Source organism: Vipera ursinii (genome assembly GCF_947247035.1).
Source record: "Vipera ursinii genome assembly, chromosome: Z".
Taxonomy (NCBI): domain Eukaryota; kingdom Metazoa; phylum Chordata; class Lepidosauria; order Squamata; family Viperidae; genus Vipera; species Vipera ursinii.
Genome location: NC_139517.1, coordinates 125900149 through 125917516, shown reverse-complemented (window position 1 = coordinate 125917516; position 17368 = coordinate 125900149). Strand labels below are relative to the sequence as shown.

The 17368-nt window shown below is 43.9% G+C and overlaps 1 protein-coding gene across 3 annotated transcripts in view; it reads right to left on the bottom strand.

Annotated features, from left to right (window-relative positions):
- AQP1 (aquaporin 1 (Colton blood group)) overlaps nucleotides 1–15898 on the bottom strand; it is a 35156-nt gene extending 19258 nt beyond the window's left edge. Inside the window, exons 1-2 of one of the 3 annotated variants that reach the window (XM_083377025.1) lie at nucleotides 15761–15898; nucleotides 15123–15654 (exon numbers count right to left, since the gene is read on the bottom strand). In XM_083377025.1, coding sequence (XP_083233151.1) covers nucleotides 15123–15512 — 390 coding nt within the window. In that variant the 5' untranslated portion in view covers nucleotides 15513–15654; nucleotides 15761–15898. The remainder of the gene's footprint in view (nucleotides 1–15122; nucleotides 15655–15760) is intronic. The other 2 variants (XM_083377026.1, XM_083377027.1) reach the window with 2 other exon arrangements.
- Between the last annotated feature and the right edge of the window lie 1470 nt (nucleotides 15899–17368).

Genomic DNA, 17368 nt, shown 5'->3' with positions numbered 1-17368 from the left:
TGCTTGTTTGTGTGGACCGGTTGCTGGCGTGCTGCAGCCCAGTACTGGTCCACGGACCGGGGGTTGGGGACCCCAACCTTAGAAACCAGTTAGATCTAGGCTGCAATATTGCAGGGGGCTGCAGGCAGTGGCAAAGAGCTGGTGGGAATCATCTAAACTCTTGACCACCATCTAGTGGTCTTCTGAATTATTGGCAGCCCAGCTCTTCCATGAGAAAAAAACAACAATCCATTTTTATTTTATTTATTTTGATCACACCTTTACTGTGGTGAGGTAAGTAGTAAACAAATTTAATAAATAGATATACAAATAAATAAACGCACGTATGAATTATTTTTATAAATAATTCAAGTTAAAAAATACTTAATATTCCTCCCATCTCCTATTTTTCCCGCAACAACAACCATTTGAGAGAGAGAGACAGAGAGACAGAGACAGAGAGAGATAGACTAGAATTCACCATCACCAGTGACTGGCGGAGAGTCACCCAGCAGGCTTTCATCTTAATCAGGGGTTAGGGAGAGATGGAAGCAAATGTGGCGGGGGAGGAGGAGGAGATGACATTTACAGATTTTCTAAATGCATCATGCTAACTGATGATTTTTTTCCTTCATTCCTTCTTTCTCCCTCCTTCTCTCTTTATTTTGCCTTTCGTGTGTGTGTGTGTGTGTGTGTGTGTGTGTGTGTGTGTGTGTGTATTTTCCACCATTTGAACAAAAAATGCTGGTAACAGGGCACATATTTCAGAGTCCGGCTTCTCATTTTCTCTCTGAACTTTAATGCAAAAAAGGATGGGGAAAGGAAACAGGAAATGAGGACAGAACAAACAATCCCAGATGATATTGTTCTCTCGTGCTGAGATTCTTTTTCCCCTCTGCATCTGGGTTTTTTTGTTTTTTTGTTTTTTTGCAAGGAATGGGTAGCAAGAGAATTAATAAAATTCATTGCACAAATGAGTGAGGAATTCTGGGAGTTGAATTCCACGAGTCATAAAAGGGCCAAGTTTGAAGACCCCTGGCCTAAGGCATCTGAAGGACGCCAACTGAGAAGATGATACAAAACAAGGATTGTCCTGCTGGTTTGCACAAAAGGTCCACCTTTCCTTCTCATGGGGACCAACCAGATGTTTCTGAGATACTTCCAAGAAAGAGAAATACCATTTTCCTGCATGGTTTTCATGCAGCTGGTGCTTGGAAGTATCTCAGAAGCAATCCACCGCAGCTGGAGCCAACAGTGAAACTTCAAGAATGAACATCCTCAACAGACCTGACCTTCATGAGGTTTAAGCCTCTTCTAATAAGAATTCAGGAGCAACTTATCTACTGGACAAGGCCAAGATCCATCTTAGATCTTTATTTTGGTTGTCTAAGTAGCCATACAGATGCCATTGAGAGACCAAGCAAAAATAGACTTTATTTGTTTGTTGTTTGTTCGTTCATTCATTCATCAAACAAAAATTACAAATTCAAATGAACAAAATGAAGAGGGGGAAAAAATGCGACAGGGATGATACGTTCCTTAATAGTGTACCTTTCCTACACATGCGCCCTTAAGGAATCTCTTAAATATGGGATGAGATTCGTAGAAGTTAAGCTGGAATTAAAACTGTGAAAGTTAGTAACGGAGACAAATGAATTGGGTAAGATATTCCAGACTTTGAAACTCTATTACAAAAATCGATTTTTTTACAATCCAGTTTAAAGCCGTTTGCATTAAGTTTAGAACAGTTGTTCGCATGCGTTCCATTACGATTATAACTAGAATAGAATAGAACAGAACAGAATAGAATATTATTTATTAGCCAAGTGTGATCGGACACACAGGGAATTGTTTTCTGTTGCAAAAACTCTCAGTGTACATACAAGCAGCAAGTAATAAATCATGTTCATAATTTTTTTATTTTTTATTTATTTTTTTACTACATTTATATCCCACCCTTCTCCAAAGACTCAGGGCGGCTTACAAGCTTAGCAGTAGCCTTCATTCTATGTATATGCCTGCTTATTAGGGCTTTCACACACACACACCCCAAGCGGCATTATTACAAAGTCAGCTTATTGCCCCCAACAATCTGGGTCCTCATTTTACCTACCTTGGATGGATGGAAGGCTGAGTCAACCTTGAGCCTGGTGGGACTCGAACCTGCACTAATTGCAGGCAGCTGGTGTTACTTAAGGAGGCATTAATAATCATAATACAGTTATCATAAATCATAAAATACAACACTCAGTGATAGTCATAAGATATTAAATGAAAGCAACATAAACCATAAGATACAAACAACAAAGTGATAGTCATAAGAAGCTAAAGTGAATAGGAAATATGAGAAGGATAATAGTAATGCAGCCCTACTATATGATTTGATATCCTAAGGCGTAAGACAATATTGTGGGAATTAGTTAGAATTAGAATGATGGCATGGGGAAAAACTGTGTTTGTGTCTAGTTGTTTTGGCATGCAATGCCCTATAACAGGGGTCTTCAAACTTGGCCCTTTTATGACTTGTGGAGTTCAACTCCCAGAATTCCTCAGCCTGGTCGTGAAGGGACAAGTTAAAACTAAAGATCTTTTTTGAAACTAAAAAAGTAATTTACAGGTAAAACATTCCTACCATGTTTTCCCGAAAATAAAACCAGATCTTATATTAATTTTTTGCTCCAAAATACACATTAGGGCTTATTTTCCTGTTAGGTCTTATTTTCAGGGAAATATGGTACTAAATGCATCTGTCTGGCTGTCAATCTTAACTGGGGCTTATTTTTGGGTTGGGGAATATATTACAAGCCTCCTGAAAAATCATGCTAGGGCTTATTTTTCCAGTTAGGTCTTATTTTCAGGGAAACATGATATGTACAATTTTGGTATGCAGTACCTAAAGTACCTAAGGGACGTGGTGGCTCGGTGGGTTAGGATGTTGAGCTTGTCGATCAGAAGGTCGGCAGTTTGGCAGGTCAAATCCCGAGTGCCACGTAACAGAGTGAGCGCCTGTTACTCGTCCCAGCTTCTGCCAACCTAGCAGTTCGAAAGCACGTAAAAATGCAAGTAGAAAAATAGGGACCATTCCGGTGGGAAGGTAACAGCGTTCCGTGCGCCTTTGGTGTCTAGTCATGCCGGCCACATGACCACGGAGACGTCCTCGGACAAGTGCTGGCTCTTCGGCTTTGAAACGGAGATGAGCACCACCCCCTAGAGTCGGAAACAACTAGCACGCATGTGCGGGGGAACCTTTACCTTTACCTTTTTACCTAACTCTGATCATGTCACAGTTATCAACTATCCATACCAAGAATTTCTAGCCTTGTAGCATAAGGCAGAGGTCCCCAACCTTTTGGGCACCAGGGACCACTTCTGTGGAGAGAGGTTTTTCCACGGACCATAGAATGTGTGGTTTTGTGTGCTGCCTGCATCCCACAGCTGGGGCTTTGGTTGTTTGTGTGGACCAGTTGCTGGCATGACGCAGTTCGGTACCGGTCCACAGATCAGGGGTTGGGGAACCCCTGGCGTAAGACATTGAATTGTGCACAGAAGAATACAAGAGTTTCCTCCAGTGTTCTTAAGCCATTGGGTTTTGGAGACAGGTCATCCACTTCATGAGGAAACACACACACACCACCCATGGAATGACCTCCCATCACATCTAAGAATCATGCCTTCCCCTGTAATATTGAGGAATATTAAAAGTTTGGGAATTGGGAATCAAATCAGCACATAGCAATTACCGTTTGCAAGGCTGTGGATCAAGTCACTGGCACCAACCTCAAGATCCCATCGTCGCTTTGGGGCACGATCTGCTTTACATGGCAACACTTGGAATGAAATTAAAAGCAATTCTCAAAAGGGCAGAGATAGGGCAATATGAGCCAGCCATGTGCTGCAGCTGCCAAAAATGCCAGTGCAGTCCTTGGCTACATCAACAGAAGGATAGCATCAAGATCATGAGAACAGATAGTACCGCTTTTAAATGCTCTGGTAAGACCACAATTGGAAAACTGCATGCAGTTTTGGTCACCATGTTATAAAAAAGATGTTGAGACTCTAGAAAGAGTGCAGACATGAACAACAAAGACGATTAGGGGACTGGAGGCCTAAACATACAAAGAATGGTTGCTGGAATTGGGTATGTCTAGTTTAATGAAGAGAAGGACGAGTGGGGACATAATAGCAGAGTTCCAATATCTCAGGGGTTGCCACGAAGAAGAGCAGTCAAGCTATTCTCCAAAGCCCCTGAAGGCAGGACAAGAAGCAACGGATAGAAACTCATCAAGGAGAAAACCAATCTAAATTTCCGGAGAGTGAGAGCAATTAACCAGTGGAACCACTTGCCTCCAGAAACTCTGGGTGCTCCATCCCTGGAGTTTTTTAAGAAGAGACTGGATAGTCATTTGTCTAAAACGGTATAGGGCTTCCTGCCTGAGCAAGGGGTTGGACTAGATGACTTCCAAGGTCCCTTTCAACTCTGCTATTCTATAAGAGAAGTTGGTACATGGGTTGTGACATTTCACAGCAAGATTGGAATGTGGGGATGAAAAAGCCAATTTCACATGATGCTGAATCGAGCTTGCAGTCCTAGCTGGGGGAAGAAGGCATAAAACTAGGCAATTAAATTAGGAGTGAATGGCTTAACCGTGCCAAAGTCTCCTTTTGTGAAGTTTCAACTTCTGTGTTAAAGAAGGAATCTCCAACAGAAGAGCTTTGAAAAAAGAGCCTGACAACAAGACGCAAATGGCTGTATTTTGCCAGGATTATTACAATTTTTTAAAAATCCCGCTTTAATTAATTACAGTAATTTGAGGAGTTAAACTTCTTCTTCGTCCTGTTTTCCCACAACCCTCTGAGGTGGTTAGGATTGAAACAGAGGGATTGCTCAAAAGTCACCCAGCTGACTTTATGTCTAAGACAGGACTAGAACTCCTGTCTCCTGGTGATTGGCCTAAGACACCAAGCTGATTTTCACGCTTAAGTGGGACTAGAACTCAGAGTCTCCTAGTTATTGGCCCAAAATCATGAAGCCATCTTTCATTCCTAAGGAGTGACTGACACTCACGGTCTCCTAGTTGATTGGCCCAAATCACCCAGCCAGTTTTTTTGTGCCTAAGGCGTGACTAGAACTTACTGTCTCCTGGTGATTGGCCCAAAGTCACCCAGCTGGCTTTCATGCCTGAGGTGGGACTAGAACTCACCGTCTCCTGGTGAATGGCCCAAAGTCACCCAGCTGGCTTTCGTGACTAAGGCGAAACTAGAACTCACCATCTCCTGGTGAATGGCCCAAAGTCACCCAGCTGGCTTTCCTGCCTAAAGCGGGACTAGAACTCACCGTCTCCTGGTGATTGTCTCAAAGTCTCTCAGCTGGCTTTCTTGCTTAAGGTGGGACTACAACTCACCCTCTCTTGGTGATTGGCCCAAAGTCACCCAGCTGGCTTTCATGCCAAGGTGGGACTAGAACTCACAGTTTCCTAGTGATTGGCTCAAAGTTGAAAGCCCCCACATCTTGCCGCATAAATGTGCACGAATGCTATATTAACCCATCAGAATTTTTGCAAAATCCTCTCCTCTTCTGCAAGGAGTTTTCTTCTATAATTGAATGAGAATTTTCCTGGGCTTATTATGATTGGCTTACAGATATCAGCACCTAATAGGTCCTAAGCAGACTTGGAAGGGAGACCACTAGGAAATCTCCAAATAGTGAATTCTACAAAATTCACTTTTATGGTAAACCATATTTATAGTAAATCACATTTATACACCATTAAAGAGAGAAAATGAAAAAGATAAGCAGGAAGCAAAAGACAAAGAGCACAATCTCTCCGACAGTCTATACCTAGATAAGCAGGGATTAACACCAGATAAATAAGCCAGCAGACACCAGTACCCTAATCAAGGAACTACCAACGAGAAAAGCACGTCTCATCAACAGAGGCAGGACTAACTATTATACAGGTAGTTGTTGACTTACAACTATCAATTTAATGACTGTCCAAAGTTACAACAGCACTTAAAGAAGTGACATATTTACAACTGTTGCAGGATTCCCATGATCACATGATGAAAAATCAGATATTTGATAACTCATATTATTTATATTTATGACAGCTGGAGTTTCCCAGGGTCATGTGATCCCCTTTTGTGACCTTCTGACAAGTAATGTCAGATTTTCAAGAAAGGTCACAAAATGGGGTAAAACTCACTTAACAGCTGTCTTGCTTAGCGATGGATATTTGGGGCTCAATTGTGGTGATAAGTTGAGGATTACTGGAATATAAGCCGGGTGCAAAGCCAAACTCATTAGCACTGATGATGCTATTGTGTCATAAATCATCCAAGCTCAGAGAACAGCAAGGACACCACAGGAGTGGAGGCCACCAGGAGATCTTTCAGAAATTGAAAACCATTCCAGAAAAAAGGTAAAGGTAAAGGTTCCCCCGCACATGCGTGATAGTCATTTCCAACTCTAGGGGCCGGTGCTCATCTCCGTTTCAAAGCCGAAGAGCCAGCGCTTGTCCGAGGACGTCTCCGTGGTCATGTGGCCGGCATGTCTAGACGCCAAAGGCGCACAGAATGCTGTTACCTTCCCACCGTAGTGGTTCCTATTTTTCTACTTGCATTTTTACGTGCTTTTGAACTGCTAGGTTGGCAGAAGCTGGGACGAGTAACAGGCGCTCACTCTGTTACGCGGCACTCGGGATTCGACCTGCCAAACTGCAGACCTTCTGATCGACAAGCTCAGCGTTCTAACCCACTGAGCCACCACGTCCCTATTCCAGAAAAAGACAGGGGTAAACTGTTTCCACAGTTGTTTCCAAGAACGCACCACAGATGTGTCTATTAATCACCAAAAACTTAATCATCCTCAGAAATATTTTTTTCAACCTTGGCAACTTTAAGATGTATGGACTTCAACTCCCAGAATTCTAGGGAATTGTATGGAGGCTGGGGAATTCTGGGGGCTGAAGTCCAGGCAAGCTATCTGGACTCTGAATTATAATGTTCTACCTTGCCAGTAAAAACAGAGGAGAAAAAAACAGATCTCTATTTTTCCCCCCTTCCTTGACATCATTTCTTTAGCCTTTACGCTCTGTCTCCCTCCCTTAGTTGCCATAGGAAAAAGTTAACAAAAGTTTCCATGCCACAAAATTTAGGCATAAGCTTGGAAACAGTTGCCTTAAGAACACAAAGGATTTCTACACAAATAAACGACACCGAAACTCAGCTTCTTGTCCTGCACATAGAAAAGTGTATCCCTATCCCTCAGCAATAAAACAGTATAAGAAAGTTGGAAGGGACCTTGGAGGTCATCTAGTCCAACCCCCTCTCAGGTAGGAAACCCTATACCATTCCAGACAAATGTCCAGTCTCTTCTTAAAAACTTCCAGTGTTGGAGCATTCACAGCTTCTGGAGGGAAGTCCTTCCACTGATTAATTGTCCTCACTGTCAGGAAATTTCTCCTTAGTTCTAGGTTGCTTCTCTCCTAGGTTAGTTGTTATCCATGATATCTATCAAAGGACCCATAATTTACCTTGGAGGGGGATTCAACGGGTTGTAAGAAGGACAGGAAATCCCAAACAAGCAGACTTGCAAGAGTCTGCTATTATACAGCCACATCCAGGTAGTCCTCGACTTATGACCGACTGCTTAACGACCATTTGACAATACAACGAACCACGCTGAAAGCTACTTACAAACCGGTTCCAAAGTTTAGAAGTCTGCCCTTGCCCCTGTGGTCATAGGACTTAAAAAAAATATGCAGGCTGTCTTCGACTTACAACAACATTTGAGAGAAGAACTACCATTGCTAAACAAGACAGTAGTTAAATGAGTTTTATGACCGTTTTGCCTTGACTAAGCAAATCACTGCGACTATTAAAAAGAAGCACATGGTTGTTAAGTGTATCCAGCTTCTGCCATTGACTAGGCTGGTTGGAAGGCAGCTGGGAACATCACTAAGAAACGGTTGTAAGTCAAGAACTGGCTCTATTATCCTGTATAGTCCCAGATTGGCAGTGGGGCAGAGGGTATTTTTCCAACAGGTAGGTTCTCAAATGCCAGCTTTGAGAAAAGTCAAAAGTCAAGTTTCTCCTTGTTAGTTTTGTGTCTTCATAAGGCCATTCTTAGATAAAATACTCAGCCTATGCTCAGGAACAAGCCTTTTCTTACTATCCATGCAGCTGCCAGTTGGAAAGCTTGTGGTCCCAGGCTGTATTCTTTTGCCATTTGGCCCATCCCAGAAGATCCCAAAATGCACCCTAATGGTCAACAGAGGAGGAGGAGGAGGAGGAGGAGGAGGAGGAGGAGGAGGAGGAGGAGGAGGAAGAAGAAGAAGAAGAAGAAGAAGAAGAAGAAGAAGAAGAAGAAGAAGAAGAAGAAGAAGAAGAAGAAGAGGAGGAGGAGGAGGAGGAGGAGGAGGAGGAGGAGGAGGAGGAGGAGGAGGAGGAGGAGGAGGAGGAGGAGGAGTTAAGGAGGAAGAAAGGAAATGGTCATTGCTGCAAATTTCAGGCTTTGAAACCATTAGTGACTTGGAAACGTAGCTTTTCTTTCCAAAACTTTGCAACCTTTAAAAAGTTTGGTTGACAACTTTGTAGAGGATTTTATTTCCTCTTCTCTCTCTCTCTCTCTCTCTCTCTCTCTCTCTCTCTCTCTCTCTCTCTCTTTTGCCAAGCACAAAATAAAAACCTGACATGAGGGGAATTGACTGGTTGAATGGCGAATGTGAATTCCAAACATGGCAAATTAAAATCTATTAAAGTCTATGCTGCTGAACTGGACTTCCCCACTCCCTAGTTCAACAGAAATTACAGTCAGAAGTTGGGAAGGCAGAAATTCTCACCCTTCTCATCCAAATGTCTGAGATTTTACATTTGTTTTTTTTTCTACAGAGCAGGGGTCTGCAAACTTGGCAACTTTAAGACTTGCGGACTTCAACTCCCAGAATTCCTCAGTGATTGAAGGTGAACTTTGGGGGGGGAAAGACCTTTTTGAATAAGCAATATATTATTTATAGATATTATTTTTTCCATCTCTCAGCACTGTTTTCTTGCATGCTCAAAATTTAGGGTTGCTGAAGACAACTGAATAATGACCCTTAAAGGAGATGAAAACTGGCGTTCCCCATTCATCCTGAGGTACGTTAGTTTTTCCCTGAGGCAAAACCAGACTGGAAATCAAACTTTCCTGAACAGGTAAAAGAATCCAAATATCTAGCTGGACTTTAACCAGCCTGCAAAAATCTGTCTAGCCAGAGATAGCGCCCATGAGTTTAAGAGTCTTTCTTGCCCCCTAGTGGCCACTTGTATGTTTGCAGCCCAGATGTGGAGTTTTCCAAAACCAAGCGTCACATTGTTAGACATTTTGTTCCTAGGATAAGGAGGTTGCTTGCCTAATAAAGTCAGCAAATGATTGTTTATAGTAGTCTCCTCTGTTTCTGTTCTCTGTTAGGAAGAAAAATGGATCCAAGAAACAGAAGAATTGGCCTGAGATGACAAACAGTCAATGAAACCTCTGTCCCCTGTCTTCCTGACTCGCTCACTGCGTCTATTCATCAGCACTTCAGTCCTTCAAGCGCCAAGAAGCCTCTCCAAAAAGTGATTTAAGTGCATACAACGATTGAAAAATAAAAGATAGACGCAAAGCAGCAGAAAGATAAAGGCCCAATGTGTTCTGACTAGGATTGGCAGGGAGAATTTGTCCAGGATCCAACAGCAAAAAAATGGTAGAGTTTTTCCGCTCAGCTAGGATGAAGCTTCGCTTCCCTCCATTTATCCTCCCTTCTCCATCTCCTTCCCCTTCCTTCCCTCTTTTTCCTTTATTTTCCTTTCCTCCCCTTTTTCTTTTCTTCCCTTCCTCCCTCTCTCCTTCCTTCTTTCACTTCCCTGTTTATCCTCCCTCTCTCTTTTCTTTCTTTCTTTCTTTCTTTCTCTTTCTTTCTCTCTCTCTCTCTTTTCTTCTCTCCCCTTGCTTTCTTCCTTCCTTCCTTCCCTCTTTCTTTCTTTCTTTCTTTCTTTCTTTCTTTCTTTCTCTTTCTTTCTTTCTCTCTCTCTCTCTCTTTTCTTCTCTCCCCTTGCTTTCTTCCTTCCTTCCTTCCTTCCCTCTTTCTCTCTTTTCTTTCTTTCTTTCTTTCTTTCTTTCTTTCTTTCTTTCTTTCTTTCTTTCTTTCTTTCTTTCTCTTTCTTTCTCTCTTTCTTTCTTTCTTTTTCTTTCTTTCTTCCTTCCTTTCTTTCACTTGCTCTTTTCTCTTGCTCTTTTCCTTCCTCCTTCCCTCCCTCCCTCCTTTCCTTCTCTCGTTGGCTTCCCCTTTGTTTTCCTTCCTGTGACCACAGATGGCAATTTCTAATGGGCCAAGAATGGAGGTAGACAAACCGTAGCATTTCGCCTCCAGAACAGAAGCCCTGGTTTGCTATTGCAATAGAATAAAATAAAAGCCAAATATCTAGTCACTAAGGAAAAGGGGCTTTGGACTCCAATATTGCACCATGAAAAAGAAAAAGGGGGAATCTCGTGTGTTTTTTCATGGGGGAATTTCCAGGTAGGGGACAAGTTTTTAAATTGTATTTTATTTTTTAGAGAGGGGAAATACCCGGCTCAGACAGACCATATTAATAGTATCTCACCCCTGAATAAGAGAGATACAATTCTTCATTTCTATGCTAACTGCTCTTCCTCTAACAGTAGTTAGTCTAAACAGCTTTCTAGTCCTCACTGTGCTGCCGTGTCATTTACCACAACCTAAGGCTCAGTGGGTTAGGACGCTGAGCTTGTCGATCAGAAGATTGGCAGTTTGGCGGGTTGAATCCCGAGTGCCGCATAGCAGAGTGAGCGCCTGTTACTCGTCCCAGGTTCTGCCAACCTATAGGGACGCGGTGGCTCAGTGGGTTAGGACGCTGAGCTTGTCGATCGGAAGGTCGGCAGTTTGGCGGGTCGAATCCCGAGTGCCGCGTAGCAGAGTGAGCGCCTGTTACTCGTCCCAGCTTCTGCCCACCTAGCAGTTCGAAAGCACGTAAAAATGCAAGTAGAAAAATAGTGACCACTGCGGTGGGAAGGTAACAGCATTCCGTGCGCCTTTGGCGTCTAGTCATGCCGGCCACATGACCACGGAGACGTCCTCGGACAAGCGCTGGCTCTTTGGCTTTGAAACGGAGATGAGCACCGGCCCCTAGAGTCAGAAACGACTAGCACGCATGTGCGGGGGAACCTTTACCTTTACCTTTTTAAGGAAGAAAGCTTCTTCCCCAGGCTGATCTCCAACATTCTCTGACCTTACATTTTCAATACTGCCATAGTCAAGAGAATGGACTTCTGGCATGAAGAATCAATGTTTATAAATCCAAGTCAGGTCAGGTGGTTTGGCTGGTGTTCTAGGCAGATACTAGTTGGTTGTGTGGACCCTGAAGGAATCTACCACTGTGTGAAGTGATTTTGCTGAAACTCAATAACCGAGCATGGGATATTATCTTTCTTCCTTCCTTCCTTCCTTCCTTCCTTCCTTCCTTCCTTCCTTCCTTCCCTCCTATCTATCCACCCATCCATTCTTCCATCCATGCATGCATGCATCCATCCATCTTTTTCTTCCTTTCTTCCATCTGCTGTCCTTCCATCCATTATCCATCCATCCATCTCCCTTCCTTCCTATGTATCCACCCATCCCATCCCATCCACCCATCCTTTCCTTCCTTCCTATCTACCCATCCCATCCATTCTTCCATTTTCACCCATCCATCCTTCCATCCCTTTCTTCCTTTCTTCCACTGTCCTCCCATCCATTGTCCATCCATCCCTTCCTTCCTTCCTTCCTTCCATTCTTCCTTCCTTCCATCCATCCATCCATTCACCCCGATTTTAAGCCAAAGGAGGAGGAGGAGGAGGAGGAGGAGGAGGAGGAGGAGGAGAAATAGAAGAAGAAGAAGGAGGAGGAGGAGGAGGAGGAGGAGGAGGAGGAGGTGATTAAGTTGGGAGGTATAAGAAAAGTTGTGTGAATTTCTTTTTTGCAAGTAGAAAAAAATGCTGCATGCTCCTAAGCATTCTTAAATGATGGAGAACCTTGTTAGGATATTGAATTTATTATCTGAAACAGTAAAGTGTACAATGCGCCAGAATACACAGTTGTAGTTCATTGGTTGGAGAGTGGGGGCTCCTGCATGCGGCAATCTACCCTATGATTGGTTGCTGGGAGAGAAGGGGGAGTTTCCCTTTTTTCCCGCCTTTTTCTTCTGTGTGCTCTGTACACAGTTTAGATTTACCTCATGATGTTTGTGTGTTCCTGACTATCTTATGTTCTTCCTTTTCTGGATGAGGACAAAGACTCCTGTAAATTTGAACATTAAACATATTTATACTTATATAAAAGACTTCAAGATGGTGTGTGTTTCCAATTTTATCTGGACAGCTGCTGCACAATTCCATGACAAACTTTCTAATAATTGGTGGCCCCCTAAACATGCATGAAAAAAGAAAGCATTGGTGTAATGATCCTCTTTGTTTTAGCCAGTGGAGAAGATTTTTCTTGCAGATATTAGAACATGGACAGGCAAACCTGGACCTCATCATGCAGGCAGTCTGCAAAGTATGATCAAAAAGCCAAAATGAAATGCACATAAAAATAGTTGCAACTTTGATCGGACCCTCTGAATCACCATATTGCCTTTTTTGACCTTATCCTTTGGACCCCTTGCCATGCCTTAGTGTGCACCCACTTACTCCAATATTTGATCAGCCTGGTTTTAAAGAGGGGTAGATAAATAAGGAGCAACACATTGCTTAAAAAACTGAAAAAATTACAAAACAGACGTTGAAACTTTGGGGGGGGGAGTGCAAAGAAGAGCAACTAAGATGATTAAAGTCCTGGAGACAAAAACCTATGAAGAACAGTTGCAGGAATATGGCCAGTCTAGAGAAAAGAAGAAACAAGGGGTGACATGATAAAAATCTTCCAGTATCTGAGGGGCTGCCACAAAGAAGAGGGCGTCGAATTATTCTCCAAAACACCAGAGGGCAGGACGAGAAACAATGGTTGGAAACTAATCAAGGAGAGAAGGATCCTTGAATTAAGGAGAAACTTCCTGACAGTGAGGACAATTAACCAGTGGAACTGCTTGCCACCAGAAGTTGTGGGTGCTCCATCACTGGAAGATTGTCTGAAATGGCATAGGGTCTCCTGCTTGAGCTCTATTCTGGTTGATTGATTGATTGATTGATTGCTTTCAACTTTGAAAACTTCAGATTGAAGCTAAGAACCATTTTGAGCTGTTGCCTGGTGGAACTTCAGATGTCAGCAGTCCCCAACTCCCAGGATGTAGCCCACTACCATGAATTGAACTGTTTGGAACTGGGCCGCAGTAATGGTGGGCGAGTGCACTCATGTGCATCCCCACTTGTGTGAGCAGTGGCCGAACATGTGCATGCGTGCTCCATTTGCACAAGCGGTGGGCGTGTGTACTCACCCCTAGTGCAAAATGGAGCTGTATGCACGGGCTTGCCCACCGCTCATGTGGAACCATCTCCTCTTCCCCTTCCTCCAGCTGGACTGCAAGGCTGGAAAGGTTGGGGAACTCTTGTCATAAAGAATCAAGCACCTCCTTAGATTCTGTAAACTGGGCCAGGAAGGTGAGGTGACACACTGACTGTTGCAACTGAGAGTCCCCAGAGACATGTGCCAAGGGACATAGGTTATGCCTGAGCGTGCAAAGGGCGTGCCTACACGTGCAAGGGTGGAAGACGGCCAAATGCTCACTCTTTTTGGTCACTCCTATTAAAGGAGACTGGTGCATCAAAGCATGAAAACTGAAAGGCTTTCCCAGCTTCCCTTTTGTGCCCTTCTTAAAGACACAGTCCTGGAATGGGCTGCCCCAGGCTGGCGTCTCTATTTGCCTTGGTGACTATGAATGTCTCCAAAGTGGTCTGCTAGAGAAGATAAGAGACCATCTATGAGCACAAACTGCTGGTTGAATATCTTTGAATCTCTCCATTGGAGTAGTCTGCTAGAGAAGATAAGAGTCAGGCTGTAGGTACAGCCTGATGACTGACATGTTTCTGTGTTTGAAGGAGACCAAAGGGGCCACGCCCAGTTTTAATTCCTCTGAACCCTATAGTTTTAAGAAAAACAGAGTAACTCACACACAAACACACAGACACAAGAGGAGGAGGAAGAAAGGAGGGGGGAGGAGGAGGAGGGGAGGGAGGGAGGGGGAGAGGGAGGAGGAAAGGGAGAGGGAGGAGGAGGAGAAGAAGAGAGGAGAAAGGAGGAGGAGGGGAGGAGGAGATGGGAGAGAGGGAGGGAGGGAGGGAGGGAGGAAGGAAGGAAGGAAGGAAGGAAGGAAGGAAGGAAGGAAGGAAGGAAGGAAGGAAGGAAGGAAGGAAGGAAGGAGGTGAAAAGGAAAGAGGAGGGCAGGGTGGAGGTGGAGGATTCCACTTGTTGAACTTCTGCCTGCTCCCTCACTGTAACCAGCTAAGCCCTCAGACTTAAACTCTCAATCTTCATGCTTGGATGCTCCAGTCAGGACACCAGTTTCATTCCAGTGAATTCTGGGTTCTAGGACAGTGTACTTCAAATTCCACCAGAGACTTTGGTGAAGCATTTGGCTTCAAGGCTGAACAAGGAATGCAGGTTGTCAACATCCTTTCCACAAAGAAAATCCCATGCGGTCATCAGATGACCAACACGGGGCAATTGGAAACCTGGAGAGCTCCAGTATTTAAAATTCGCCTTGTCAAGGGGTAAAATGTCCATCCTTTGGAGCTTATCTCCCAACCACACGTGACCAAATATGCCTTTACGTCCCCATTAACAACCCCATGCTCTGCCCCGTTCTTATCTCTAGCTACAATAGCTGTTCTTCGTTTCACACCCAGCTGTTACAAAGCACCAACTCTGGCTGGAGGCAAAATCTTATGAGCAGCTCTTGGGGGGGGGGGAAATTCCTGAAAACCCATCGAAAGAAGAGTTTGCTCTCCTGGTTGCCACGGAATTAATCTCCCACCAGCTAAGCATGCCGAAGGACATCACCAACATCCTCAATTCATTTGGAGCAGCGGGGGGCCAATTCGTGCTTCCATCGCCCATGAGGACTAGAATCTTTAAAATCAGCCTCTCCCCCCCCCCACCCAGCAGACAAGAAGCGCTTCCCAGCCCACTTACCTCATTGAGTCCCAACAAATTGTCCTTCAGATTGGACGTGATGCCGGAAAGAATGGCAGTGCCCACCACAGCCCCCAAGCACTGCGCCACGATGTACATGACAGCCCGGAGAACGCTGATCTGGCAGCTGAGCAGAAGACCCAAAGTCACAGCTGGGTTCAAGTGGGCTCCACTGATGTGGCCCACAATTTGGGCCATGGTGGCAATGGAGATGCCAAAAGCCAAGGAGACCTTCACGTTGTCTTGAATGGGCGTGACGGTCTTGTTGACCGTCACAGGGAATCGGAAACCCAGGGCTGAGCCGATGCTGATGAAGATGAAGAGACTCATGGCCAGAAATTCAGCCACGACAGCTCTCCAGAAAGCTAGCCTCTTTAATTCACTAGCCATGATGTTCTTCCTTCTCTGGTCTTCTTCTTCTCTTTCTCCTCCTTCTTCTTTCTCCTCTTCGCCCTTTTCTCCTTTTCTTTCTCCCCTTCTCTTAAGGTCCTCTTCTGGTCTCCTAGGCTGGCTTTCCCTGCTGCCTTAAAAACTGGGAAGTGAAAAAGACAGGAGAAAACGAATTATTTATAGGGTCCTGGGTGGGCAGGAGGAGGGAAGGGTGGTGTACAATGAGAGGAAAGAAGCTTATTGCTCACTGTTACACTGATGCGAAGCACCATCCCTTGCTTGCCAATAATTTCTTTCCCTCCCTCTTCCTTTAGCTTCTCCCACCCACAAAACTTTTACTCCTTCACTTCTCCCTCCGCAGACTCCGTTGTTCTTCGAGCGATTGCTGCACCCTTCTCCTTTTTTGAATAATTCCTGATTAGCCAGCCACCCAACGTTGCTCATAGCCAGGCTTTTGAACGCCTTGTTCTCGTCTTGTGCATATGCAAATGCAGAAACAGGCCATAATTAAAGCCCTTTCTGACTTTCTTTACCAAGGAACTGCTTTAGCTGAGTTTTCTGGAAATGTTTGCAAGTGACCGTGTTGGTGGTGGTGAGGGTCCTGACCTATAAATAATAAATAAATAAAAATCAGAGGTACAATAACCAAAAAAAGAGAATAATGGTTAGTCCTTCACTTCTGCAGCTGTAAGGGAGATAGCAGCCTTCTCCGATTGTGCTTTTCAGGGGTGGTGATCAATTTTATTTCCCCCCCCCTCCTCTGGATAAATAGGTACCCTTGATTGTTAGAAAGCTGATCTCACGAAGGACAAGTTTGCACAGTCTGGGAAACAGGAAAACGCAGCAGAAAAAAACGTATGATATTTTTTCTGCTAAATGCCAGCAAAAGAAGTGGGAACTTTCAGTCACTTGAAAAGGGGCTCCTAACAGCTTCAGATCCTGAGAGTCCTGATGCTTGTCCAAGGAATTTGACTTACTCCATTTAAACTTTTTGAATTTTATCTTAGATTCCTTCAGAAGCTTTTTTTTCCGAACGGCATTTTGAAGTACAACTTGATAACAGCAGATCTAGGCTTAGGATATATTTTGTTAGTATCTGACATTCCTTCTGGGTGAGTAGCCTCCAGGGATCTGAAGTAGCGTTAACAGTTCTCCTATTCATATTTAATGCAGACTTTTAGAAGCTTTATCAGAACGACCTGTTGAAGCAGAAACTGCATTTGTCTTCACCGGTCCTATCTCTTCTCTTCAAATATTTGTTCGTGTTGTGTTGTTGTTGTTTTTTTTTGTGAAACTCCACTCCTCGTCAAATTAGCCTTCAGAGTTATCCATTTGGTACAGATGAAACCAGAAGCTGCTTGGATACCATGATGTGGCATTCAGGCAGCCAAAAATAAGGAGACTTACAATAAGTTTTATATCGACTGCGAGAACAATTCGCCAGTGGAATGGCTTGTCTCCAGAAGCTGTGGGCGCTACAACACTGGAGGTTTTTAAGAAGAGATTGGACAGCCATTTTGTCTGAAATGTTACAGTTTCTTGAGCGGGGGGGGTGGACTAGAAGACCTTCAAGGTCCCTTCCAAAGCTATTATTCTGTTTTCTGTTATTTTTAAGCTATTCTGCACTGTAACAGCATTTGATATGGGGCCGGAGGGGGAACTAAGAAAACTTTTCTGCTGGGAGCACTTTCAACCCTGGAAGAAAAAAAAGAACAATAACAAAAAAATAAAAATAAAGTAGTGTGTAGAGCTGTTTTCCATCAGCAGAGACTACACAATTACAGGCCAGCTTTCTACATCAAAAGGGAAGGAAATTCTATAGATGGTACAGTAAATGTCTGTTTAGAAAAAAATGT